At 48.5% G+C, this 24,920-nt stretch overlaps 12 protein-coding genes across 12 annotated transcripts; 6 read left to right on the top strand and 6 right to left on the bottom strand.

Annotated features, from left to right (window-relative positions):
* Window positions 1–122: 122 nt before the first annotated feature.
* On the top strand, window positions 123–1,682 carry PHATRDRAFT_40375 (predicted protein; the record flags this gene model as incomplete). The annotated part of the gene is made up of 1 exon (XM_002184390.1): window positions 123–1,682. The coding sequence occupies one exon, from the start codon at window positions 123–125 to the stop codon at window positions 1,680–1,682; it is 1,560 nt and encodes a 519-aa protein (XP_002184426.1).
* Window positions 1,683–1,747: 65 nt separating this feature from the next.
* PHATRDRAFT_49625 (predicted protein) lies at window positions 1,748–2,512 on the bottom strand. Its single transcript, XM_002184292.1, has one exon. The coding sequence runs from the start codon at window positions 2,508–2,510 to the stop codon at window positions 1,791–1,793; it is 720 nt and encodes a 239-aa protein (XP_002184328.1). The 5' UTR covers window positions 2,511–2,512; the 3' UTR covers window positions 1,748–1,790.
* A 2,627-nt stretch (window positions 2,513–5,139) lies between these two features.
* PHATRDRAFT_49624 (predicted protein) lies at window positions 5,140–7,707 on the top strand (the record flags this gene model as incomplete). The annotated part of the gene is made up of 1 exon (XM_002184389.1): window positions 5,140–7,707. One exon carries the CDS (start codon window positions 5,140–5,142, stop codon window positions 7,705–7,707), a length of 2,568 nt encoding a protein of 855 aa, XP_002184425.1.
* A 93-nt stretch (window positions 7,708–7,800) lies between these two features.
* On the bottom strand, window positions 7,801–9,657 carry SKT1 (succinyl-coenzyme A:3-oxo-acid coenzyme a-transferase). The gene is made up of 3 exons (XM_002184291.1): window positions 9,117–9,657; window positions 8,445–9,040; window positions 7,801–8,359 (listed from the first exon to the last, which is right to left on the bottom strand). The coding sequence occupies exons 1-3, from the start codon at window positions 9,544–9,546 to the stop codon at window positions 7,850–7,852; spliced, it is 1,536 nt and encodes a 511-aa protein (XP_002184327.1). The 5' UTR covers window positions 9,547–9,657; the 3' UTR covers window positions 7,801–7,849.
* A 173-nt stretch (window positions 9,658–9,830) lies between these two features.
* Window positions 9,831–11,409, bottom strand: PHATRDRAFT_49621 (predicted protein; the record flags this gene model as incomplete). The annotated part of the gene is made up of 2 exons (XM_002184290.1): window positions 11,176–11,409; window positions 9,831–11,071 (listed from the first exon to the last, which is right to left on the bottom strand). Exon 2 carries the CDS (start codon window positions 10,764–10,766, stop codon window positions 9,831–9,833), a length of 936 nt encoding a protein of 311 aa, XP_002184326.1. The 5' UTR covers window positions 10,767–11,071; window positions 11,176–11,409.
* A 1,552-nt stretch (window positions 11,410–12,961) lies between these two features.
* On the bottom strand, window positions 12,962–13,861 carry PHATRDRAFT_40369 (predicted protein; the record flags this gene model as incomplete). Its single annotated transcript, XM_002184289.1, has 1 exon — window positions 12,962–13,861. The coding sequence occupies one exon, from the start codon at window positions 13,859–13,861 to the stop codon at window positions 12,962–12,964; it is 900 nt and encodes a 299-aa protein (XP_002184325.1).
* A 375-nt stretch (window positions 13,862–14,236) lies between these two features.
* Window positions 14,237–14,725, bottom strand: PHATRDRAFT_40368 (predicted protein; the record flags this gene model as incomplete). The annotated part of the gene is made up of 1 exon (XM_002184288.1): window positions 14,237–14,725. The coding sequence occupies one exon, from the start codon at window positions 14,723–14,725 to the stop codon at window positions 14,237–14,239; it is 489 nt and encodes a 162-aa protein (XP_002184324.1).
* Window positions 14,726–15,556: 831 nt separating this feature from the next.
* On the top strand, window positions 15,557–16,817 carry PHATRDRAFT_49620 (predicted protein). Its single transcript, XM_002184388.1, has 2 exons — window positions 15,557–15,943; window positions 16,035–16,817. Exons 1-2 carry the CDS (start codon window positions 15,651–15,653, stop codon window positions 16,582–16,584), a joined length of 843 nt encoding a protein of 280 aa, XP_002184424.1. The 5' UTR covers window positions 15,557–15,650; the 3' UTR covers window positions 16,585–16,817.
* Window positions 16,818–17,365: 548 nt separating this feature from the next.
* On the top strand, window positions 17,366–18,100 carry PHATRDRAFT_30486 (predicted protein). The gene is made up of 2 exons (XM_002184387.1): window positions 17,366–17,400; window positions 17,632–18,100. Coding segments are annotated over exons 1-2 (441 nt in total). The 5' UTR covers window positions 17,366–17,398; the 3' UTR covers window positions 18,071–18,100.
* Window positions 18,101–19,089: 989 nt separating this feature from the next.
* PHATRDRAFT_49618 (predicted protein) lies at window positions 19,090–22,196 on the top strand. Its single transcript, XM_002184386.1, has one exon. It carries the CDS (start codon window positions 19,155–19,157, stop codon window positions 22,029–22,031), a length of 2,877 nt encoding a protein of 958 aa, XP_002184422.1. The 5' UTR covers window positions 19,090–19,154; the 3' UTR covers window positions 22,032–22,196.
* Window positions 22,197–22,253: 57 nt separating this feature from the next.
* Window positions 22,254–23,643, bottom strand: PHATRDRAFT_49617 (predicted protein; the record flags this gene model as incomplete). Its single annotated transcript, XM_002184287.1, has 1 exon — window positions 22,254–23,643. The coding sequence occupies exon 1, from the start codon at window positions 23,427–23,429 to the stop codon at window positions 22,254–22,256; it is 1,176 nt and encodes a 391-aa protein (XP_002184323.1). The 5' UTR covers window positions 23,430–23,643.
* Window positions 23,644–24,283: 640 nt separating this feature from the next.
* Window positions 24,284–24,793, top strand: PHATRDRAFT_49616 (predicted protein; the record flags this gene model as incomplete). The annotated part of the gene is made up of 1 exon (XM_002184385.1): window positions 24,284–24,793. One exon carries the CDS (start codon window positions 24,284–24,286, stop codon window positions 24,791–24,793), a length of 510 nt encoding a protein of 169 aa, XP_002184421.1.
* Window positions 24,794–24,920: the final 127 nt, after the last annotated feature.

Genomic DNA, 24,920 nt, shown 5'->3' with positions numbered 1-24,920 from the left:
ATTGCAAGTTGATTGTGAATTTCGACGACACTCTCGACGAGGCACCCAATTTTTTTCAACAGTCAACAATTTCCGGATTAGCGAACGGCAAGCATGAGATGTTTTTGTTTCATAGTCGCGATATGACGAGACCCCAATTCACGATTCGTGCTTTCATTTTAGCAGTGGTCGTACTGCTTGTGTTGTACTGCAACAGCGGTGTTTATCGGCCGCTACGTGCACCAAATGGTACACGTTCCCAACCGGTCGCTTTTCCCAATTCCCAGACGACGCCGTTGGGTTCCTACGCGATCGCAGCCGGGGAATTGCCAGGATACACAGGTTGGGGTCGGCCTGAGTTCACCTTGGCCGGGTACTTCACAGCTGCCACACCTAAAGGTGATACTATTTCGGCGGGTGATCCGTACATTATCGAGCTGCAGTGTCGAGGTCATGCTGATTGTCAAACACCGTCGTATTTTTATGTCCGCGCCTACGGCCCTGCAATTTTGACAGGCCGGATCGAAGCGAGAGGAAAAGGTGGATATCGTGCTCTGCTGTACCCCGTCGACCCGGGGGTCTATACAGTGGAAATAGTCATAACCATTTCGAACCCACCACCATTCGACGTCTTTCCACTGGCATCTAAGGCCGCACCCATTCTCTATGAGGGATATCTCTTGCAAGACTTTCCAACCACCTTGACGGTTTTGCCAAACAAAATGGATCATTTCACAAAGCTGCCAGTCTGCAATGCAGCGGATTTGCTCAACGACCGCTCCATATATCCCCATGAACGAGCTCGGTGGAAGGTTGTGGATCAAATTCGATCGAAACACCACCAGTCAAATACGGGTGACGGAACTCAAGTCACTTTTCCAGCCTATCAGCAATCCTACAACAGTCTTGGAGTTGTGGCTGACTACCAATTCCATAATTGCCGCCTCTTGGTGATACCCTATCGTGGTGAAAATGTGACCTTCAATCCTTTTTTATGTTTACAGGAACCTACTCACTTTATACTTATCGGGGACTCGACGATGAGGATACAGCATCAAATCTTCCAGCAGTACCTGTCGTTACCTGAAATGAAGCATCATTCCTTAACGTTCATCGAATTGTACGGTGGAATTCTGCGCTGCAACACTTACGGCCCCATTTTAGAGCAAGAATTAAAAGTCGAGCTGGAACGAAATTCTAAGTCCCAAGCCCATCGAGCTGTGTTATTCAATACAGGGCTGCACGACATTCATCGGCTCTGCGGAACGGAGTGGGAGAAAGACCGTCGCACATACCTTACTGATCCCCAATTGCCGTGCGTGGAACAATATCGGCGTGGTCTGGCCGATTTGATCCATGTCGTGGGCACTTTGCCCGCAGCTGTCAAGCTGTTTCAAACAACCACCGCTGGTTGGCCCAAGTATGGCAATTTTGGGATCAATTGGGACCCTCGCTATGGACAAGGACTCCCACTGGATGCTTCTTTTGTCGAATACTTCAATACGATTGCAACCACCCTACTCGAATCCCATCCATATATCGGCGTGGTTGATGGCTACTGGATATCCTTGGCTCGTCCGGACAATCGGGAAATTGGACCGCGAGCAGCAATAGGACCCAAGCTCTCGCACCCTGGGATTGAAGTCGTCCACGCCATGGTTCGTATCTGGTCCATGGTGGTACTTAGAAATCTTTGCGGCTAGCAGCCACTCTCATTCTCCTGTAAAAGCTAGCTAGAGATACGCTAAATAACCGGTAGACAGAGAATAGATTTATCTTTCAAAAGCGCTACGCCAGCTGGTCACACCTACCTACGCCAGCAATACCAAACCTGCGGTAAATCCGAAAGCCAACGTTGGAAAAGGCGCCGTCACAGACCGCGAGCTGTCTGATCCTCCTCCACCGCCACCGCTTGGCGCGTCGTCATCTGTACATCCCAACACAATCCCGTCCATCGTTCCCGGCGCTCCCGCATCCGCACAGTCCAAGGAGCCGCATTGATTGTTATCTTGGCAGCACGACAAGAAAGAACCTTTGCAAAAGTTATAACAACGACATTCAACGCCAACCGGGACGGAATCCCGCATAAGTGTGGGACACAAAGACGTATTCTCGCTCTTCTGTTCGCAAACTATCTGCACCGGTGCCGTAGTGGGCTGTGGCGCTGTTGGTGCCGGTGTGGGTGCCGGCGTTGCTGTCTCACACGGGCTACCATCGGCTGTCGCACACGCGCAGGTGTCCTGGCATTTGACGAAACAGGAATCAGCAATGACGCAATTGGATAGCGTCATTGAGTCGGACTCCGGAATGCGAGTCGCCCAAACGGCTACAAATGAACCCGTTTCACCCTCCGTGTCAGTGATTTGGCCCTCACCTACAAGTATCGGTTCGGTGTCGTAGTCGGAACGAGAGAAGCGGCAAGTGGCACTCTCCAAGGAACAGGTGAATGTGCTGGCCGCGTTGACTTCAAAGTCGAGAGCGGCATTCGCATAGGAAAATGCGAGAAAGAGAAGAAGCGAACAATACTTCATCAACACCAATTTTGTAACTACGAAGGTGAACGTCAAATGACTTTGGCAATGTTCCGGTGAAAACGGCTGATAATGATGTGACGATCGATCTCGTGAAAAGGCTTCGAGCTAACATGAGGGACGATAACTTGTTTTTCTGTCGGTGCCAGGTAATGACGGAATCCACTGTCAATGACTTTTCCGTGTGACTATGCAAAGGCTGAATTTGAACGCGAGATCTAATGATCGGTATTTTTTCGATATGCGTTGATCCACACAAACGAGCCCAATAGGGAATCACATTAATCATACCAACCACGCTTGCGTGCCTTGTATAGCTATTTGAGTCATTTACCAGGGAAACCGCAAAATTAAAAGTGCCTTACGTGCGTACAGCCAGCGACTTCTACTGCTCGGCTTGAAACGCTCAATATTTCCTTTTCGGGAGGACAAAAAGGATCAGGAGGCTGTCGACTCTTCCTTCGAAAGGAAAGAAACGTGTAGGTATGGATGTGATCACTTCTTCTTAGGAGACTCCAACGTGCTCAATACAGAACCCTCCACTGCATCGACTGCTAAATCTCAGCATGAACAAGCCTTCCTTTCTCGAACGTCTCGACTAGTGCTCTCTCACAGTCAGCCTAATATCAGGGGGGGGGGGGCAGACGCTTCCTTTTAAAGCAAGGCTGAAAATATGATCAGGGGTGAAACGGCATTTAAGAACTGACTAGTAGGGCGAAGAACCTTTGCTGTTTTTGGCTGTTATTCCCAATTATTTTTTGCTCGTCCACGAAATTCTGTCCAGATTTGTTCACAGATGAAAATATATCATTGCCACAAACATGTTTAGTACTATACGACTTTGGTTGTTTTCGGCATCAATCTTTTCTCTGGCATATTTTGTCGAAGATTATCAGTTGCTGAATAGAGTTCTTAACATGATCGAAAATACAATTCACATTTAGCCCTTAACTTGACTTAAATAGAATTATCTCTGGTCATTCGACATTTAACCGTTTAAAATTTGATACTTTTTGATTTGCTGGACAACCCAACGCTCCCTACAAATCTCAACGGTCTCTTAAACACGATTTGAAGAGCTTTTCTTCCGCATGCGATCGTGCTTGGCGAGTCTTCACAAAAATGGACCCCGGTGGTGCCTCTATAATTTCCCTGTCTACAACACGATGATGGCGTTCTTGAACCAACAGCACACCTATACACAGCTACCATCAAATCGCGAATTAAGGTCACTAAATCCCGACTTCAAAATGGCGAGAAGCACTGTGCTTCCGCCTTCTGACATGTCACTATTCGCTTTGACATCTAGAGCGCGATCACACCGCACTAGCACCAAGACAGTGCCACTCAAGGCCCGCTATGCACTGACTAAACCGAAGAAAAGAGTGAGCTTTGCTATGTTTGCCACAGTTCAGGATCACCCCCTTCGTCCATCCGATTTGCAAGCGACATGGTATCAAGCTGAGGAGTATTTCAAATTCGATCGAGAACGACGTCGAACAATCGAAGCTATTCGATCGAGTCGTGGCAACTTCTCGAGCCTTGACCCAGAGAATATCTGTATCAGAGGGCTCGAACACCAATTGTCCGCAAAGCAAGTACTGTCGAGGAAATACAAATCAATGCAGTACAAGAGACTTCTTTTAGAACGTCAGTACTACCTAAAACAGTATGGAGTGTCCGATCCGGAATCTTTACAGATCGTCTCACAAATGTTTTCGAAAGAGTCAACTAGAAGTGCATACTTAAGAGCGATGTTTGGTCAATGTCTAGAGTGAATGCGGTTATGCTTGAGCACTCGAGTCTGTATTTTCCTTCATATTAGTACACTAGACAATTTTGGTTTTACCTGCAGTCTTAAGCCTTTCATTTATCTAAGTACAGCCTGAAATCAGACAACCATAACCAAGGAGTAAGCATTTCATTTGCTATGACGGCTGAATGATGCCCATCACCAGCTTCGAACTTGGAGCTATCCTTGGTTCCTTGTTGACATGAATTTACAAGGTCGGAACATATATAGATGATGCATTTCTTGGCAAATCTGTCTGTTAGGCGAGAGTGCTTAAAACTGTTGGATTGACTATGATCAGCTTTAGAATCAAATCTACGTCTTTCAAAATTTTGGCAATCCTTGACTGTAAGATCATCAGGTTTGAAGCTGTGGTCCTTGGACAGACACAGTCTTCTCTCTTTTGTGGTTCGTCTATTCACTTCACGCGTATTTTTGTGTAAAGTTGTAGGTCGAACAGCCCTCCGCCGAATTTGTTGAGATCAGCTGGACTTCCACAAAAAATGTTGACGTCATCGATAAAATTACAATCTACTCTAGGGATCAGCTAATAGGTTTTTAATTTATGGTATACTGGGAATAGCGGTTTACAGAAGACTCACTGTCAACCTTTCTGCTGTATTGCTACTTGCAGTCAATCATCGCGCGCCAAATATGGTAGGTTTGACTACCCCCAGACAAGTCCCATATCTCAATTTTGTGCATCCAACGGCTATTCGATTCATGTCAGCATCCGCAACAAAGAAAGGAGTGCTCGTTGAAAGATGGAACATCTTAACATTCCGAGACGGCATTCAAGCCAAAACGTGAAGAAAAATTCTGCGAGCCAAAACAGCGATGTCACATCGAATGAGGTCTTTGTTTCTTGGACTCTGTCTAGCCGTGCTCGCTGTATTCGTAGACTCGTCGTCTCCCTTTGGCATTCAAACCAATGAAGACACAGCGAGTACCTTCGCGTCAAGCATGGTGTATGACGCTACGCTTTCGAGACTATACATTACCGGTGCCACCTACGGTCGCGAATTTGACAAATCTGGGAGCACTACACCGATCTCACAAAATACCAGCGATTGCTTTTTCGGCATTCTACAACTCCCAGTAAAAGCCGCCAACACCCTACCAGTCTGGATCATTCGCCAGCAGATAGGTCGAATGAACACACAAGAGGTATGCTCTGCAATATACACCACAGGAAGTGGAAGTGACAGAAAAATGTACGTTCTTGGCCACTCTGTGGAATCTCCGAGTGTGCTAGCACCTTTGAAATTAGAGGGTCCGAACAGGACAGTCTATGGAATGGTTCTTGATTTAAACTGGAAGGGAAAAGTACATGGTGGCCATCTGATAGAGTCTGCAGCGGTTCAAATCCCGATTGCTATGCAATTCGACGATGGCGACTTGCTGATAGCCTCTCTGAAATCGGCTTCCCCTGAAGCTCAACAGGCCGTCCAAAGCCAACAGTCTCAAGATTCTACTGCCGACCCTACCAATGATGGAGCGTATTTCCTGTTACAGAATGACAAACCTCTGTCTCTTTCTCTTCAAAGACTACATCGTATGGGTAATCGCTCAGTTGCCCCTCGTTTGGATTCCGGCAGAATTGAAGATGGACCTATCCTCCAAACTCTAGATTCTGAATGGTGGAAGGAATTTGCGACGGACCAGCTCGCTAGTGTTCAACTTTCCAGCATGATTCGACTGAACGACTCAACTACGATTCTTGCTGGTTCCACACGAGGTACAGGCATTGCCTTTGGTGGTGGATTTGCGGCTAACGCATTGGACGGGTTCTTGATGTTGTTTAAATCAAGAACAGGAAATACAGTGAGTTCGAAAAGAGTTTCTTCAAATGGAATGGATCGAATTCTCGGGCTTTGCCAAGCAGCCGACACAGGTTTCCTTTACGTAACTGGAATGACAGATGGCAATCTACTACAAGGTGAAGCTGTGCCGGTGCCTTCCTCGCAACCCGGACACTATCAAGCCTTTCTACATAAAATCAACGCAACAACACTGGAAACGATTTGGACCTACCAGATTGGAACAATCCTCGTTGGAGATGATACGTTGCAGACACCACAAGTACATGGACTGGCTTGTGATGTCACTTTGGACGATAAACTGGTCTACATGACTGGAATCGTCAAAGACGGTGCCGTTTTGACAACTAATGGGGTGACAGGTATTGTGCCGCAGAGTGCAGGAAAGGACGACATTTTTGTGGTTCAGCTGAACACGGATGATGGCTCTCTTAACTTTGCCCTACAAATCGGTACATCAGAAGACGATACTCTTGCATCTGGAATTGGGGTACTTTGCGATAAGGACGGAAACGCGATGTTGCTTTGCAATACGAAAGGTTCGATGTTTAGAGAGAAATCTGTGCAACCGAACAACTTTGTGCACAGCAACATAGCTGTTCTCTCAGTGGATAGATTGTCAGGTGCTTTGGCATCTGAATTCATGCAGAATACCGGGGCACCTACTCTTGTTCCGACGGTGGCCCCGATGGCTCCACTACTCACCGTCATTCCGTCTTCAACGCTCTCATCCGCTACGGCGCCTGCTCAGACCGTTAATGGATCGTCATCAACTGAATTATCGAGTGAAGGTCCATCTTTACCGTTCGTTGCAACTAACCTTCCAACAGCTGTACCAGCACAGGCCATAACTTTTTCGCAGAGACCCCAGATTTCGCCTATGCTTATCCCAACTAATCATCCTTCAATAGAAGCTCGAGTATCAACGAACGTGCCAACTAGGGGGAAAGGAAGCTTTGTTTTAGAGTCAGACTTGGGCAGAGATGAAGACGAAATAGCGGCGATCAACATAACCAACCCAACTACAGACAATGCAGGAGTCAGCACAGGTCGAGCGACAAGTAACCTTTACATTATGAGCGCGATCGGCTTGATCAATATCATCATGGGCAGTCTCATCGTCATACTCATTCTTCAGCGACGTAATAAGAAAAAAGTTGGTGCTGAACATGCTCTATCTTCTCGTGGGTTACAAAGCCACAGTACCACGGGATACTCTGATTCAAGTTTGCAACATCACTTCTTTAATGACTCAAATCGAGAAGTAGAAGAACCACTCTATTTGGATGATGGAGTCTTCCACGATGATGCCACTTTCCTATCCGGAACTACGTTGTACGAAATTCCAAGAAGCTTCGAAAGCAGCGAAAGTCGACTAGAGAATGTCGATACTTTACTGAGACTTAAACCTGCCTATACTATGGCGACAAGGAACCGCGATGATGAAGCCTTCAAACGGCTAAAGCAAACACGAACACGAACCATCGAGCTTGAAAGATTTGAGCCTGTACTCGAGGCCAACATTGCACGCAATGGAATTTACAGGCCGAGTAGGGATCCTTTCGATCTGTCACGTAATGCGTAGCATATCATTCCCCCATTACCTGTTCTGGTTTCTTTTGCAATAGTGCTGAAATGCGGATATTTTGAATAGCGTGGTGTGGAGAGATGAAACGAAAAACCGCTTAAATTAGCTTCCTGTTTGTCTCCCGGAGACTAGATTGTATTTACTCGTTGTCCATCCGAGGAAGGCTGGATGCAACTTTAAAGTCACAAGCGGTTGCCTTTCGAACATCATCTACCGAAACACCGGGTGCAATTTCCACCAGCGTAAGACCGCCCTTACCTTTCTTATCGCAATCGAAGACGCCCATGTCGGTAATGATTCGGTCCACAACGTTGTGGCCTGTCAATGGCAAACTGCACTTATCCCGAATCTTGGGAGATCCATCCTTGGCTGTGTGGTCCATTGTAACAACGACACGAGATCCAATGGCGTTGACGAGATCCATGGCCCCTCCCATGCCCTTGACAATCTTTCCTGGTACAATCCAGCTCGCTAGATCTCCGGACGCGCTGCATTGTAGACCCCCCAAAATAGTCAAGTCAATGTGACCTCCTCTAATCATACCGAAGGATCGGGACGAGCTAAATGTTGATGCTCCGCGCAATGGAGTGATTGTTTCTTTACCGGCGTTGATGTAGTCCGGGCTAGCGGTCAACTCAGAAGATGGGTACTATGGAGGACAAACAAGGAAGCGTCGTCAGAATGAAGTGATTCAACAATTGCAAGGTTTGCCCACCGCTTCAACTTGGACGTACCGGTCCAATTCCCATGAGTCCGTTTTCCGCCTGCAACTCAATCTGTATTCCTTCGGGAACATAGTTGGACGCCATGGTTGGAATACCAATGCCCAAATTCACGTACATGCCGTTTTCAAATTCTTTCGCTGCCCGTCGCATAATCCGTCCACGCCCGCCCACGATGACGCCCTTTTGGGAACCGTCCTGTAACTTTAATCGTTCGACACGCTTTTCGTTGTCGGCAGCCAGCAGTACCTTGTGTACGTATACTCCAGGAAGATGAACTTCGTCTGGTCCAATTTCACCCGCTTCCACAATCTCTTCAACCTCGGCAAGGCAGATTTTCCCGGCCATGGCACAATCGGGATTGGCGTTGGCCGAAGTTCCCTTGAATATGAGATTTCCACGCGTATCCGCCTTGTAAGCTTTGACGATGGCAACACCCGCCTTGAGTGAGTGCTCCAAAACATACTCAATGTCGTCAAAGACGCGGGTCTCGCGAGCTTCACTGGCGATGGCGACATTGCCACTGCCGTCCGGAACGTACTGGATGGGAATTCCACCTTTAGAGTAGATAGTCCCTGCTCCGGTGGGTGTGTAAAAGGCAGGGATACCTGTGCAGCATACCGTTTGGTCAAGTCGTGAGCCGGGATGCAACCATGTATTAATGGTTCGTTCGCGGCTACTTACCCGCTCCCGCGGCATTCAAACGCTCCGCGATGGTCCCTTGCGGCGTCAACTCGACTTCCAGACGCCCAGCAAAGAATTCTTGTTCTAAAAACTTGTTTTCGCCAACGTAGGAACTAATGAGCCTCTTGACCTTGTTCGCTTCCAGCAAACGTCCGATTCCGAACCCGTCGACACCCGCCGTCAGCGATACTATGGTCAAATCCTTGGCGGACTCTGTCCGACTAATTTCGTTCAAAAGAGTTTCCGGGATGCCACCCAAACCAAAGCCACCGGCAGCAATCGTAGCACCGGACAAATCGACGCCTTGCAAGGCCTCCTTGGCCGAACCAACAACCTTGCTCAGTGGACGCGTCGCTAACGAACGACGAGAGACGAAACAGAAGGACGAAGCTCGGGTCAAGCCCGTCAAAGCGCGAACCGAAACAAGCATCCTGATCACGCTGTGATCAAAATATGCACTTTGAATGCTGAATTAATCAGCAAGGGCAGAAATGCTGGAGCCCTGCCTTGCTTGTGCAACGTGGGTCGTTCGCAACCAAAGCTATAGGAAAGAGAAACAAAAATGCCATATCAAGAGGATCGAGGGAATCGTGACAAGAGTTTGACGCGGATGACGTTCGTCCACATTGCAGACACACCCAACAGAACCCGGAAAGACAGAAATACCTGCCAGAATATGATCGCAATCTAACCTAGGATAGATCGTAACCGTGCCTATTGGTATGAACTAGGATCCCTTTCATCAGCATCCGAATGATCTATGGAGCTGTGATCGTTTTCGTCGTCGTCACCTGAATCATCACTGTCGTCGGATTCTTCGGCACACAGGGACAAATAGACCTCTACTGCGCACGCCGCGTCGTTGGCAGCGTATTCTTTCATTTGCTTGGTCAACACTTCCGCACGCCAGTGCGAGCGTTTTTTGTTTCTCGAAATCGACTTGCGCTTGCGCAAACGCAACTGCAACACCGACTCGCACATTTCCTGCAGAGAACGGTCGGCCACGCGTGTGTCTGACGAGTACACTTCCGATATATCCACCGTGTTCGCGATAAAGTATGGCGAGTATGTGGCCGCACCGGAAACGCCCCACCAATCCAACAAGTGCCGGACATCTGACGTCAAACCAACGCCGACCTTCTCGATATCCGAAGACGCCAAAATGGATAGCAACGGTTTATACGCTTCTCCGTCGTGCAAGATGGATTTACCGTGATTCGGTAGTTTGTCGAGCCAGAAAAGACCAACTGGTCCGGTAGGATCAGGACTCGCAAGCTGCAGCATGGCCGGCAGGTCACCCCGAATATCCAATTCCAATGTGGCGTACTCCACGTCCATTCCAAGTACTAGAGGGAAGGAATTCGGTCCCGATTGTTTGATTGATTTCGTAAGTTTCATGCATAGGGGAGCGATGTCATTGGGTGACCGGGCCACGATAACCTTCCGTTTAGAATTGAAAAATGGCAGATTTCGTTCCTTTTGTGTTGGAGGCGACTTTTTGATTTCGTGTTCAGAGAGTGGGTTGCTTTCAAGATCAAGGCCACTAGCCGTCGTGCTTTTATTGTCATCGTTTTCGTCTACATCCATCTCGCGCTCGATTTCATCGATATAGTCCAGCGTCACGTCGACGCGGCGAACTTTGGACTTCATAGGAAACGCCTCATTCACATCCACTTCCCACTTATGTGCAGCGGTACTTGTCAGGGAATCAATGACAAGTTCCGCATCGGTCCAAATTTTTAGCTTCGGAAACTTCAGCAGTTCCGAGATGCGGCACCATCCCCCTTGTTTACGCAACTCATTCTTGAGGAACGCATCGTCTCGCAGGTTCACATTGCTCCACCAATAGTTACAGGCGGAAAGAATCCGTTTCCATTTGCCGGCCGGGTGCAGATTTCTTAGCCTTTTTTGTTTCCGCACCCAATCTCTATAGATTTGACGTTTTTTGTTATGCGCTTTCGAAATAAACCGACACGGAATCAACCACGGAGATAATTGTCGGTGAGGCGAGAAGCCCGCAGGATACAAGGAGGACGAAAACTGTGTTGAATGCAGGTACGCGCGGGAATTCAATCCACTGCAAAATCCACTCCACTTCTGCTTTTGCGTCTGCAAAAAACTTCTCTGTTGTGGCAATCGTCCGGACAAGAGAGGCTGGTGCGCGCGGAGTGAGCGGTAGAAACAGGCGTGCGACATTGGACGAAGTTAACTCGCCAAGCGACAAATGTGCAGGGGTATCGCTGGCAGTTGTTCAAACAAGACGGCCACTAAACACGCGGGATCTTTCGACAATCGGCACGCAATGGTCGGCTTCAGGCGACTACACCAAAAGCATATTTTTCAAGGTTCGACGAGGGATCGAATGCCGTCATGGCCGCTCATATTGTCTACCGTTTGAATAATAAATAATACTCCAATATTTAGGATTTTAATTCAAATCTAAACGAGCTGAGAAAAAAATGAGGAAATTGGCATTCACAGTCAGTCATTTTACTTTTCAGCTAGATAATAGTTTTCTTGAGAACATACAATCTTTTCGATGTGTGCTGAAAGGACACACAAGTTGAAACACAACACAAGACACGAAATCTGTTAACATTTTCAAAACAACCGTTTTTCAACCAAACAAAGGAACTACCAATACATCAGCGCGTTCCTTCACGACCTCCGACAACGAAGATAGGTTCAGAAACAGCTCCTTTCGCTGGAAACTGACGATAAAAGAACTCTTACCATCGATATACCCTAAGCGACATGGGGTATCGAACATACCAGGCTGATCACACGTCCACAAAGCAATGGCAGCAGTCAGGGCATCTTCTATTCAATCGCTGACGCTTCGAGAAACCTCTGTTCCCGGTAAGAATGTCAACATCTTTGTGGACAAACATTCGTATTATAGCCGGCTACTCACTACAGGAGCCAAAACTGAACGACGACATTCGGTATCAAAAGCAGCAAGTGCGTCAGCGTGAGCTCGAAAAAGATCTACATCCAGCCAAATTTCAGCCAGAATCAATACACAACCGTCCAAATCGCCCTCGCTAGTCTCCACGTCAACAACCTACCGATAGCACGGTATTTCCCTCTAGAGCAGCGACCAGTATTCGCCGTCCTTGTCATCGTTCAACAATCTCTGTTTCGTTCGGTCCTCTAGAAAAGGCACGACAAAAAGCGTGTTGTGCAAGTCCAGAGAGCGCAGAGTCCAATCTTTGCTTATGGAATCGCAAATCGAATGCAACTTTTCGTCGCTGATTTTTCAGTCTATTTGCCGGAGACTCAGATTGTTCGCCAGCATTCAGTGACAGCGCCTCCAGAACTGTCTCCTCCAGAAGACTTTAAGTCATCCAGGGACTGTCGAGGAATTGTTTCGCTTGGGGGCGTTCAGAATGACAGGAAGACGGCCAACCGGCTTTCGGTTTTTTGAAATGACAAATAAGCAAATCCTTCGTTGCGCGAAAGGCGATAGAAAAAGTGTAGTTGCTGTCGTTTAACTGGCCTTCTAGAATACAACGACGTGTTTGTTTCTTGATCATTTGCAGCACCGATTATTGTTCAGAATTGATTACAAGTCCATATACTCCAACCATGGAGTTCTCCGTTCTCGGACAAGAAGAATCTCTCGAGGACGGGGCCGTACAACGGAATGCGATGCTCGCCCACAGGTGTATCCAAACTGTCGTAGAGACGGAAAACATTTCGTCGATTTGCAAAGCCGAGTATCAACAAGTCTTCAAATATTCCACGAAAGAAACCTTCTAATAAATTGTCCCTGGCTTTAAAATCCATGCAAGGTAAGAGGAAGCGCTCTCCTTCGGCGACATCTCCAAAATTCTCAGGCCAAATTATTCAGGAAGGACAGCGGAGTGGAAGTCAGCCAGACTCAGAGCAATTGCCTGCCGTATCATGCTGGCCTCATCGCTGTCATCAGACGCAAGTGGGTTGTATTCACAGTCAGATCTAAGAATTGCTTCACGCAAAGCGTCGTCACTATGACACGAACTCTTCGAGTCCTTTTCCGACTCTCGGAGAACTTCTCGGAGAATTCTCTCCTCCTCTTCCCGCTCACTAGCTTCCTGCTCCTCCGATAGTTGTACAGCCTTCCGGAGTAACTCTTCCTCTTCGTCCTCATACTTTCGTACTTCGTCGATGGACTTGGCCACGGCTTTCCGTATCGCTTTGGCTTCCCTCTTATATTTGCTGGCTTCCTCACGTACCAGTTGGAGAGATTCTGCTCGTGCTTGATCAAGCTCTTGATCGGCCCTCGCCACTTCTACGAGCGAAGGACCCGTTCCCAAACAGTTTTCACTACTGCCCGAGCTCGACGATGAGCGGTGAAGCGCTCGACCACTAGCGGTTCCACAATAGCCACGGGTTGTCTTCCGCATGGCCAACTGCACCGCCACCTCCTCTTCATTGGCATCACGTACCACAACTTTGGTGTCCTCTGCGCAACCGTCTTGGTAATAGTAATTTGAGTGTCCCGTCGCCGCGTTGACCAAGAAGGTACCAGGGGTATTCCGTGAAAACTGCATACCCCGGCGTTGTAAAATGCTTTCCACTGCACCCCTTAACACCGGACCTTCCGGCGAGTGCCTTCCGCTTCCGGTAATAACAATTACCCAGGAAGTCTGATGGATTTCTAGAAAGGCGACTGTATCTCGAACTGCTCGTTCTCGACGGAATCCGTGGAGATCAAGTGTTGGTAAGTTGCCAATGTCCCCACCATTGGGTATTCTTGACATGCTTTAATGGGATTTACTGTTATGGCCATCCGTCACTCGGGCTAAACATGAACTCGTTTAAAAAAGGTTGCGATCTCGTTGATTTCCTGACGTTTTTCATGGTTGGGGGCGAGATTGTATTTTCCCTGTGTGGTGTACGTAAAGTAGCCATTTTCTTCTCGTGCGAATGTTGTATTTGCGTCCGTCGAGGTCTATTGCGAAAAAACGTGGCAAACGAGCGCGGGTAGTGGAGTATCAAAATTGACTGCGTTAGGGACCAGCCAATCAAAAGAACTGACTGTGGTACGAAAGGGCAGCGACGTATTCAACGTGACCCAACCATGTTTAGGATTAACTGCAAAGCTTACATTACCAATCCGTCCCATCAACCAGTCTCTACTCGGCGAACTGCGAATCTGGAAAGTCTTTGAGATGCTGAGTCAAAGCCTTTTCGGATTCTTGCAAAGCTTGTTCAGCCATCTCCTCAAGTAAATCAGCTTCCTCAGCGGCCTGAAGCGCTTTACTGACCATCGAGTTGGCTTCGATATTGGCCATAGTCGCTGCGTCCGCCTCCTGTAGCTTTTCCATCGAAACGGATCCTTCTTTCATCTTTCGCTCCACCTCAATAGCTTTTCCCGATGCCGCTTCAGCTTCTTCGGAAGCCTGATCGGACAACGCGTTGGCCCTTTCGCGGGCATCGTGCGCCTTGGTCCACAGAGCCTCCGCTTCTTCAACCTTTTGAATCACGTCGTCTTCCGTCACGAGGTTTAACAACGTGCGACATTTTTGGTTGGTGGATAGCGGTACAAATCCGTGTGCGAAAGCGACGACGAAAACCAGGAAGAAAATCCTTGGGATGCAGAGTCTTTGTCGTCGATGCACCATTGCCACATTCATCCGTAGGAGGATGTGCTGACAAGCGTTGCGAATTTTCGGTTTCGAGAAAGCGTGTAATCTCGATAGACGTCACATACATCCGGGTTATATTCTGTGAAACACCCGGACCGCCGTCCCAATGAGGTTCCACGCGCTAATAACTGTCAGTTTCAAACTTGCTCATCAGAGAAATGAGAAGTATGAGTAACGTCAAACAAAGCATCAGCATGCAGTCCATAGAAGAGTTGTTCTTTGGCAAAAGATGATGCATATTGAACAATAGATTGGACGGAAATAGGTATGCGTGCTCGTGGCTGCTGCATAAATCTTCTAGACCAATCACAGTAAGTTGGTACGGTCACTATGTCAGGATGATGCTTTAAAATCTGAGGTAGCTGCGATAAAACGGCAATGTCAAAGCGCTTGTTCCTCCAGTCGGAATGATGGTTTTGAGGTTGGTAACTTGGCTTCATCTAACCGGTGCTCGCAGTGAGATACGATACTTACTAACTGTAGTTAGTCGCGTTCTTACGCTGATGCGCAACAAACTGCTTACGGGCGAATTATTGCCGAACTGTTGTCAGCTTCTAGCCAATCAAGTTAACGGCAGCTGTCATTTTGAGAGAAACATCAGTCGTGGTTCGCGTATATTTATAGAACGCCGCGATGCAAATATCTGGAACTCGGCATGGTCGAAATATCCTATGTCCACAGAACCTCTACCGTCCCGACAAAGACGACGCAAACGCGTCTCTGTCGTGCCAGAGCCGTAGAACGGGTATGAAAGCCAGGTCAGGAACAACGGCCAACATCAGCCATCCGCACAAAAACCGTATACGTCAACTTTTCATGTTTCCGGACAAACTTCGAAACACCTACGCAAACCGAGCAACACACCTTCTTTGGTAACCTTGTAGCATATTACTCTGATAGTATGGCTAAAACGCAACGCGTGGCCAAACTCCAGGCCCGCAAGACCATGTCGGAGCTCACAAACAGCAACGCAGCGAGCTTGAAGATGAAGATGGCGAACGCTGCGGACCCGGAGAGCGATCACTCCCGTTCGATTGCCCGAGGAGGTGTGGCTTGTCCGTTCAATTGGCGCTTGCATGACATGCTGGATGCGGTTGAGAATGAAGATCTTACCAGTATTGTATCCTGGCAACCCCATGGGCGCTCGTTCACAGTCTACAAGCCGAAGGAATTCGTAGACAAGGTAATGACGAGGTACGCACTTTTGTAGCCGTTTTTTTCCCATGGAAGCAAACCGAACTCTCTTCTAGAAGGTTCCTCACTCCTTTTAATTATCATCCCGTAGATTCTTCAGCCAGTCCAAGTACGCTTCGTTTCAGCGGCAGCTCAATCTTTACGGGTTTTCCCGTTTGTCCCACGGACCGGACAAAGGCGCCTATTTTCACTATTGCTTTGTCCGCGGAGACCGTGAGAAAGTCCGTGGTATGGTCCGCCGCAAGATCAAGGGCAACAAAGTTCGTCGTGCTCTCACCGTGGAAGAGGAGCCCGACTTCTATGATTCCGTCTGGCACAGGGCGGAACACCGAGGTTTGGCCCCTATCGCCTCGATTTCGCCAGAACCACCTTGCTTGGAGACGACTACGAGTCCGTCTACCAAGCCGGAAAAGCCTGTTCTTCTTCCCAAGCCGGCGAATACCTGGGAGGCTTTCGAAGAAGTGAACGACCATGACTTAATGCTCTTCGCGGGAACAAGCAAGCTTCTGGACGATGATCTTTTATTGGATAATGTCCTTTTGGGTTCCCCCTACGTTCAAGGAAGTCGCTATGCGGAAGGAGTGATCAACAGGGTGACCTCCTCCACAACCTTGTCCCTGGACTATCTCTGCAGCGTTTAAGTCGCGTGTGTTGCTTTGCTAGTTTTCTGTGTAAGTCCCACGAGAGATATCTCGATTGGGCCATCCTCCTCTGGGGGTGCTACATGTAAGAAGCGAAAATCTGCATGTCAAAAATTGTGTGTTACAAAGACCCACGAGGTATGTCTTCCTCGCTTGGGCTGCCCGGCAACGAAACCGCGCACTAAACTTTAGATCTGATATATAAACGCTAAGTTAAATCGTGTTGTGTACCCAAAATTTCATCAACAGTGACCATTGTTTCTATATATGGATAGCACCTTTTCCATGACGACAAAGCCTATCTCTTTTCAAAGATGAAGGGTATCACCTTGCATGATTCCGAAGACATCCTTAGAAAAAGAGTTGTCAAAAGTACATGTCCTCTTCCCCTTTCGAAAGGGGACCATGTTTCGAAGTTTCGGTGATTGATTTCAGCGGCTACAGTCCTGACTACACACGGTCTTATGAGAATTGACGGCGCGCTACCGTGGTATAAGCATGATAAATACAACCTGCAAAGTTTATCCTCCCCAAAGAAAAATCTGATCTCGACAATGATACCCGGAGTTTAGCGACATTCACACAACCCTACGCTAGGTGTACTTGTCTGTTTACAGTTAGCTAACTGTGAGTACCGAAACATTGACATGAGTTTGAACTCATAACCGCACTTACCTGTTTACTACAAACAAACTCAGCAAACTGTAGAAGTCTGCGCGAGACTTCCCATCGTCCCGAGCTGATCGTTCAGCAAAACAAACACTGTCCTTGTCAGTTAGCGCTCGTTCAGTCGGTACAAATAGACACCGCAACCATGTGAGTGATTTGGAGAGGAGAAAATGGAAGAGAATGAGAATTGAAAACCTGCAGTACTGAAGGATGGAAGAGATGCGTTTAGGAAACGCGTTATACATGTCTGGCATATAGAGTAGTGCTTTGCTTGCAGGAGCTCGAGGAATCCGGTGCTGCGGAGCGAGCGTTTTTATTACACCAATCACTCGAAAACTGATGCTAAACTCATGAAGCGTTGTATTCTTTCTGCAACAGGTCGTCCTCTTTGATGCAAGGCCCTGAATTCCAGCACATTTTGCGTATTCTTAACACGAACGTGGAGGGAAAGCGCAATGTCGTGTTTGGTCTCACCAAAATCCCGGGGATTGGTCGCCGATTTTCAGATTTGATTTGCAAAAAGGCCGAAGTCGATGTTGATAAGCGTGCCGGTGAGCTTACCGCAGACGAAATTGAAAAGGTCGTGGCCGTCATCCAGAACCCCCGTCAATTCAAAATCCCACTTTGGTTTTTGAATCGTCAAAAGGATTTCAAGACGGGAAAGTACAGTCAGGTCTTTGCGCAGAACATTGCCGCCAAGCTCCGTGATGATATTGAGCGACTCAAGAAGATCCGAGCCCATCGGGGTCTTCGTCACTGGTGGAATATTCGAGTCCGTGGACAGCACACTTGCTCCACTGGACGCCGCCGAACTTAAACTATGACAATAAGACATACCAACTGGTTTTTTGTTTTCTCGTTGTCTGTTTCCTGAAATAGTGAGTCGAGCAAAAGGCCGAAAACATGCTCTTTTTGCTTGGTTGTTCCTGGATTGTTTACGAGAATATTGTTTTCTTCGATTTCAATCATCCACTTGAGCAGAATGACGAAATGTCTCTCATAGTTCGGGTATCCGGTTGTCTCTGATTGGAAACACACGTGCCTGGACTTTGTCAAATTCTACTGCGTCGGAAGCGCGCCGGGCATTGAGCGTTTAATTTCACAGTCACACAGTATGGTTTTGGGTGTGTTTGTAAAAGGGATCAGGAATGTAGATCAGTGTGTGCCACTAATGTACCCAAATAATTCTGTGGATAGTTTGGCCTAGATTCTATATTTCACTGGACACTGGTGTAGGAAAGCATTGTACTGTAAAGGCATGTGGATGGCAATTCTGTCGAACTGAGGATTTTCACCCTCGGTACCGGGGGCAAATACAACCTGCTTGGAAATCACGCTTGCTTTCCAGGCCACAAGGAAGATACAACAGTTTCTGTGAGGACGCCTTGTTCTTTTCCTCGTTATAGACGGACTCTGTCTGGTAAGCCTCCTCTCCTGGAGGTCGAAATAAACATAGTCAATGTACTTTTGATTGGGTAGGCATTGGTAGACTTGAATGGACTCCATAGAGTGGCTATCGTGCTTCAACAGCGTGTTGCAGATACGGTAAAAAGGATCTTTGAAGCCTGAGGTTTGATGACGACATCAACGTATGTGAGTCTTTCAACTATATATAATTTGTCTTATCCGGAACGCTGTCGACCCGGTAACTCTAGGCGTTGTGATCGAGTACCGTATGTGATGTGTGTGCTCGCGTTCGAATACTCGACGACCGTGCCAACGACTCACTGTCAAAGAGCATTCGAAATTACCAGAAGCGACCGAGACGGGTTCGTGTACGGGTGTACATATTTATTGCTGTATGTTTCATGCCACAGGATTCGTATCGCCTTACCAGTTATCGTCCTAGAGTTACTGATTCAATCACAATCGTACGATCGTACGCATACACAAAGCTCACCATGAGAGTGACAGCTGCAGTAGCCGGGTCCTTGTGTTTGCTGGGGACGTCGGTGGAATCCTTTGTCTTCCCGGCACGCAAGAGTCCAAGGTTGTCCTTCCCTGCGGCAAATCCAGTCGCCTCCTCCTTTCGCAATGCGGAAGCTATAGTCAGTTTGCACGAGAAAAAGAACGACATAGATATCGACGATGTTACGAAAGAAGCGGAAGAAGCTTTGGCGGCGGCTGAAGCAGCGTTAGGAGGTGGACTTGGAAACAACAAGCAGACGGTAAATCCATCCCCGAGCACACTGTCCGAAAGCACGCCATTGCCATCTCCAAATAACAAAACGACGCCTTCATCTTCGCCTTCAAAAACGCCTCCAGCATCTTTAAAAAAAACTCTGCCGCAGCCTTCTTCCAAAATAGCGCCTCCGCCCTCGCCTTCTCCGCAAACAAAGCCCCCTCCCACTCCCCCTAGTCCTCGAGAGTTGGCTGAACAAGAGGCTCGTCGTAAAAAAGCCCAATTCTACCGCAAAGACGCTATTGCTGCGGCTGTTGGTGCGGGATTGCTAGGTGCAGCAGGAGGAGGCCTACTCTGGATGGAGTTTCCAGAATTCGGTATCGCCTTACGAGACGCTGTCAGCGCCGACATTCCCATGTACGTGCCTCCTCTTATCGGCGCTGCCGTTTTGGGTGGAAGTGCATTTAACAGTGCTTCGCAAGATAATGCTGTGGGCACCCTTACCCGTGGAGTATTTGGCAGTACCACCAAAGCGATCGGCGGAGGGATTGTGGGAGCAGTTACTGGTGTCACCGGCTCTGTGATCTCAGGCATTGTAGCCATTCCTAAAAGAGTGGTTAACGCGGCCGCTCAGAAAGTTCGGGAGACTACAGACGGAATCAAGGCCATTCCGTCAAGGGTTCAGGATGCTGCGGCCCGCAAGGTCCAGAGAACAGCCGAGGATATTCGAGCCATTCCCACCAAAGTTTCTTCGGCGGCAAGCAGAGCCGCAGAAGAAGCCGCTCGGGAGATCAAGGCAGCCCCCGGTCGGGTCGCAAAATCAGCGGAAGAAGCACTGGAAAGATCAGTGGAAGAGACCAAGAAGAATATTAACAGAATTGGAGAAGATATAAAAGCCTCTCCCTCAAAGGCTGTGGATGCCTTCGAAGCAAAGGTGACGGAAGTCTTCGAAGCAAAGCCCAAAGAACCGCAGGCACCTTTGCGTCCTCCTCCACCTCTAGTCAGGAACGATGCCAAGTCTTCGTTCCCAAACCTCCAGATTGACCTGCCCAAGCTTGAGGTGCCGAAGATTCGCGTACCCAATCTCGATGCGCTCAAGATTGACACGCCGAGTATTGAGATGCCTAAGACTCCAGTGCCAAAGAAAGAGCGGGATGATGGCTTTGTTTTTGGTGAGGTTGGACTCAAGAACTTTATTAACGCACCGGTATCAAAGGATTCCGCCCCGTCCAAACCAGCTACGGTTCCCGAGAAGTCGCAGCAACAGCGGGCAGCTGCACAAAAGCGCGACCGCGCTCAAGCGAAAGTAGCATCCGAAAAGCAACGTCGAGAACAAGCTAAAGTGGTGGCGGCAGAAAAGCAGCGCCAGGAGCAAGCCAAAGCGGCATCGGCCGAAAAACAGCGTCAGGAACAAGCCAAAGCGGCATCTGTTGAAAAACAGCGACAGGAACAAGCCACTCGACGTGCTAAACAAGAGAAGGCTCGTCAAGAGCGGCAAAAGCGTCTTGAAGATATAGAAGCAACTAAAAAGGCCAAGTTGGACCAGCGAATGCGCGAAACAGCAAAGCAGACGCAGATTGCCGAACAGAAGCGTTTAGAGGCGGAACGCCGAAAGAACGCATCAGGTTCGAAGCCACGTCCTAGCTTTCAAATTCCCCGTCCCAGTTTCCGTATTTCTCCCGACTCTGACGCTAGCAAACCTCGTCCCTCATTTTCGCTAGGTGGAATGCCCAAGCAGCAGAAGAGTCCCTCAGAAAGCAAACCCCGTCCGTCCTTTCAATTGAACCTCGGAGGGGGTAGCAGCAAAGCTGGAGAGTCTGGTGTCAAACCTCGCCCTTCCTTCCAATTGAACCTTGGAGGCGGCAGCAGCAAAGTCGAAAATTCCGATAGCAAACCTCGTCCCTCTTTTCCACTAAATCTCGGAGGTCGCGGAAGTGATGCAAATGTTGTCAGTAAGCCTCGTCCTAGCTTTTCCCTCGGTGGAGGCGGCGGGACCCAATCAGGAAAGAAAGCTCCCCGCGGTGTCCCCACTATTGTGCGCTGGAAACAACGCCGAGATGGCGGTATAACCGGCTTCATCTACGGTTCTCCAAATTTCGACGATGGAGATCGGGTGGAGACTACAGCAATCGCAACAGGAGATGTTGCTAATGGTGGCGTCGTTAAGACGGGAAGTGGTTCTAGATACTTCTTAAGTGAGACCCCTCCAATGGGAGGGAAAGCGAAAGGCGGCAACGATGCCGGCGCTTTGAAATCCCTGCTCAGTGCTATTCCAGGAGCAACCATCAATCTCTCCCGAAGCAGGAAGACTCCAGCGGAAGTAAAGGCTGAGGAGACTTTGAAGAAGGCGGAAGCGGCACGACCGAGAACATTTTCACTATTCGGTTTGGGTGGAGACGGGGCAGACTCCAGACCACCTTCCCAGAAGGAAAAGGGCTCTGGCGGAGGCAAAAAGCCCGCAGTGACGGCACCCCGCGGAGTTCCTACTTTGAATAGATGGAAGAAGAATAGAGATGGATCCGTCACTGGTTTTATTACGGGATCACCCAACTTTTCTGAAAATGAGAAAGTTACAACATCCCCGATTACGCAGGGCACCGTGAAGTCCACTGAAACTGTGAAGACTGGAAGCGGCTCTCGATATTTTCTTGCATGAATGAGTTGAAAATCTCTGAGTTCATCAAAACAACCTGTACTATGTGTTGGAGTCCTTTGATAGCATTGACGATAAATTAATAGGATGAAGCAAGGGCAAATCCATTGAATGCATAGCTTCTACAAACGCATCCAAGCTTCAAAGCATGCATTTTAACTAAGAAATCAACTAACATGAATCCTGTATCATTTACTTTGTAATATTCTTCTATGTTTTGGCACCTCATGATTGCCCACCGCAGAGCATGGTGAGGATAGCCGCAGTCTCGACATCACCCCGATTCGAATGCCGCAAAGCCGCACCATAGCCGTCGTCATCCCCGTTTACGGTCTTGGCTTCTGGTGCGTTGTTTTTCGAGCTCTCCACCGAATCATCCGAGACGCTTGCAGCCGCCGGGGCCAACTTGGTGACCAGGGTGCGCTTGCAGTCCCTTAGAGCTTGACAGGTCTTGTCCAGGACCCTTGCCTCTGGCATGATTTGCCATATTCCCGCATCATTCTGTTGAAGAAAGCGACCGGTAGGCTCCTGACGTGCCCATTGTTCAATGATGGCTAGCCCGATCCTCTGCTTGGACAAAGACTTCCGGTAGGACTCGCACGACTCCTTGATAAGGGTTTGGTAACGCTGGTTGGCATCACGGAAAAAGTGCGTTCGACCACGACCACCGTAGAGGACATCATTGACTCCTATAGATTTTACGATGCCGTCACAGGTGAAAGCATTCGGCTTGGCGATGAAAGAAGGCTGTGTCCCGAGAGTTTTTCCGAGAGACGGGGAAGTGGCCTCGGCATTCGTCTTGGAGGGGTCAGGCTTGGTAAGATCGAGGACGACAACGGGGTCGAACGAAGACGATGCGCGGGACTTTTTGGCCGGCGCTTTGGCGATACCATACTCGCCCAGATCCTTGGCTGCTGTATCCTTTTGCTTCACTTCAGTTGCGGGTTCTGAAGCCATGGCTGGTTTCATGAGCGCATAAAGCGAACTCTTCGTGTAAAGGTGGTGCATGGCGTTTCGGGAATGCTTGGCAACGCCCTTCTTCTCGCGCAAGGCCTGACAGGTCTTTTCTCGGGCTCGCCTGCGTGAGACTGGTAAGAACCTTTCGTCTTCTTGGTATTCGAGAAACCGAGCGGGCGGTGAAAGCTGATTCAGTTCGTCCAGCACGCGATCCGCGACGGTGTACTTTTGACTACGCTTCGCTTCGTGATAGAGCCTTTTAAATTTGTCAATAACCTTTCGGAACCGAACGTTGCCCGGTAAACAATTGATCCCGTTGCCCTTCCCGAGAACAACGTCGTTCGTTGTAAAGCTATCAACAATTTCCCCGCCAGCTTCGTCACGCACAGTGCCCTTGGCCTCCTTCTTTGGCTTATTGGTACGTGCCATTGAGTTCTTGGTCATGGTATCTATGTCGATGACTCGAGAGAGCGGTGCAAGAGAAGTTGACTATGATCCAGCAAACAGTATTTTCTAATACGAACAGTAAGACTACCACCACCCGAACCGTTGTCTTGTGATTGTGGCACCTTTGAGAAGAACGGTTCGTCTATTTGCTGAAGCATATAGGTGCCCCGTCAGCCTTACTTTTCTGTCGTGTTTCGTCCCTCCAGGATAATAGATCGAAATAAATATGTGTTGTGTGGTACAAAAAAAATTACCAACAACGTTCCCTCTCCGGTTGGTCGCCGTATTCGACCCCTCATTCTAGTCGTGGTCACGCTTCACTCAGATTTTTCGATGCCTTCAAGCCTGGTAAGAAACTGCCGTTCTCCGGACAAATGTGAGACATAGAGATTGTCTCTGATTGGCTTATTCTCCAACTGGGGAATGCCTGGACTTTATCGTGACACGGTAATAACACTCCTATACCGAAAATAGCGAATTATATAAGAGATTTCGACAACAGTGGACGGACACCCGGAGGAATGAGATAGATGTCGATGACGAGGAATCCTGGTTTTGCAGTTGTGTTGGGTCTTGTTTCGGGGCCCCACGGCTTTTTTGGCTTGACGAGTCCGTCTTCTCTCTGGTTACTACTAGTAGTAGCAGCTGTAGACCATCCTTTCAGTTTGATAGAGGATGTAGGCATTAGAAGAACCGCCCTTTTTACTGAATCGCTGTTCAGTTACCATTGTTTTGCACAGTGCGTTTGACCAGTACAAACCTCCAATCGCAGTCCAGCTAGTCGACGAACGGCGTGCCTGAGATTCGGCATTCAAACCATCGATCGAAAGCACTCGGCAGCATCCAACAGAATGCGTGTCATCAATCCGCTCCTGTCCCTCATATTGCTCCCAATTATAAAGGGTTGGGTCCCGTCAGGAATATCGTCTGGCACCTCATTTCTGCAGCGGCAACGCGCAGCCAGTTGTTTGCGGTCCATCGAAGTGGACAGTCTACTCGAAATGGATGTTGTGGTGTACTCCCTACAGAACGACGAAAACAAGACTGAACGGCTCGGTGCGGTACAAGAAGACGGTACACTGTCGCCGCTATCCGTATGGAGCGTTGAGCCGGCCTTTGGCGACTCTTTGGAGTTTCTGGTCGACGAAGAAGATCGCTTTCCTGGCCTCACCGCCGAGGATGTGATCGTTCACCGCATCGTGCCGCAAGAATCGCTGGCCTACGGTTCCCGACAAGTAGGTGGTGGAATGGGACCCAGCAATCCACACGGTGAAGAGTCGGAGCTTCTGTATTATGTGGACGAAAACATTATTACAAATATTGAGCTAATCGTCAAACCGGAGCTCGAAATATTTTGGTAGAGAAACTTGGGCGGAGCCGTCCTAGCTAGAGCTTACTCGCACAGGTTATGGTTTGAAGCTCATTTACAGTAAATAAATTATGCGATTGATTCCAATAGCCACAGAGGTATGTAGGGCAGGATTGTTG

Source organism: Phaeodactylum tricornutum, chromosome 23, assembly GCF_000150955.2.
Source record: "Phaeodactylum tricornutum CCAP 1055/1 chromosome 23, whole genome shotgun sequence".
In the NCBI taxonomy this organism is placed as follows: Eukaryota; Bacillariophyta; class Bacillariophyceae; order Surirellales; family Neidiaceae; genus Phaeodactylum; species Phaeodactylum tricornutum.
Note: the sequence above shows the minus strand (reverse complement) of the source record. Positions and strands in the feature narration are given on the sequence as shown.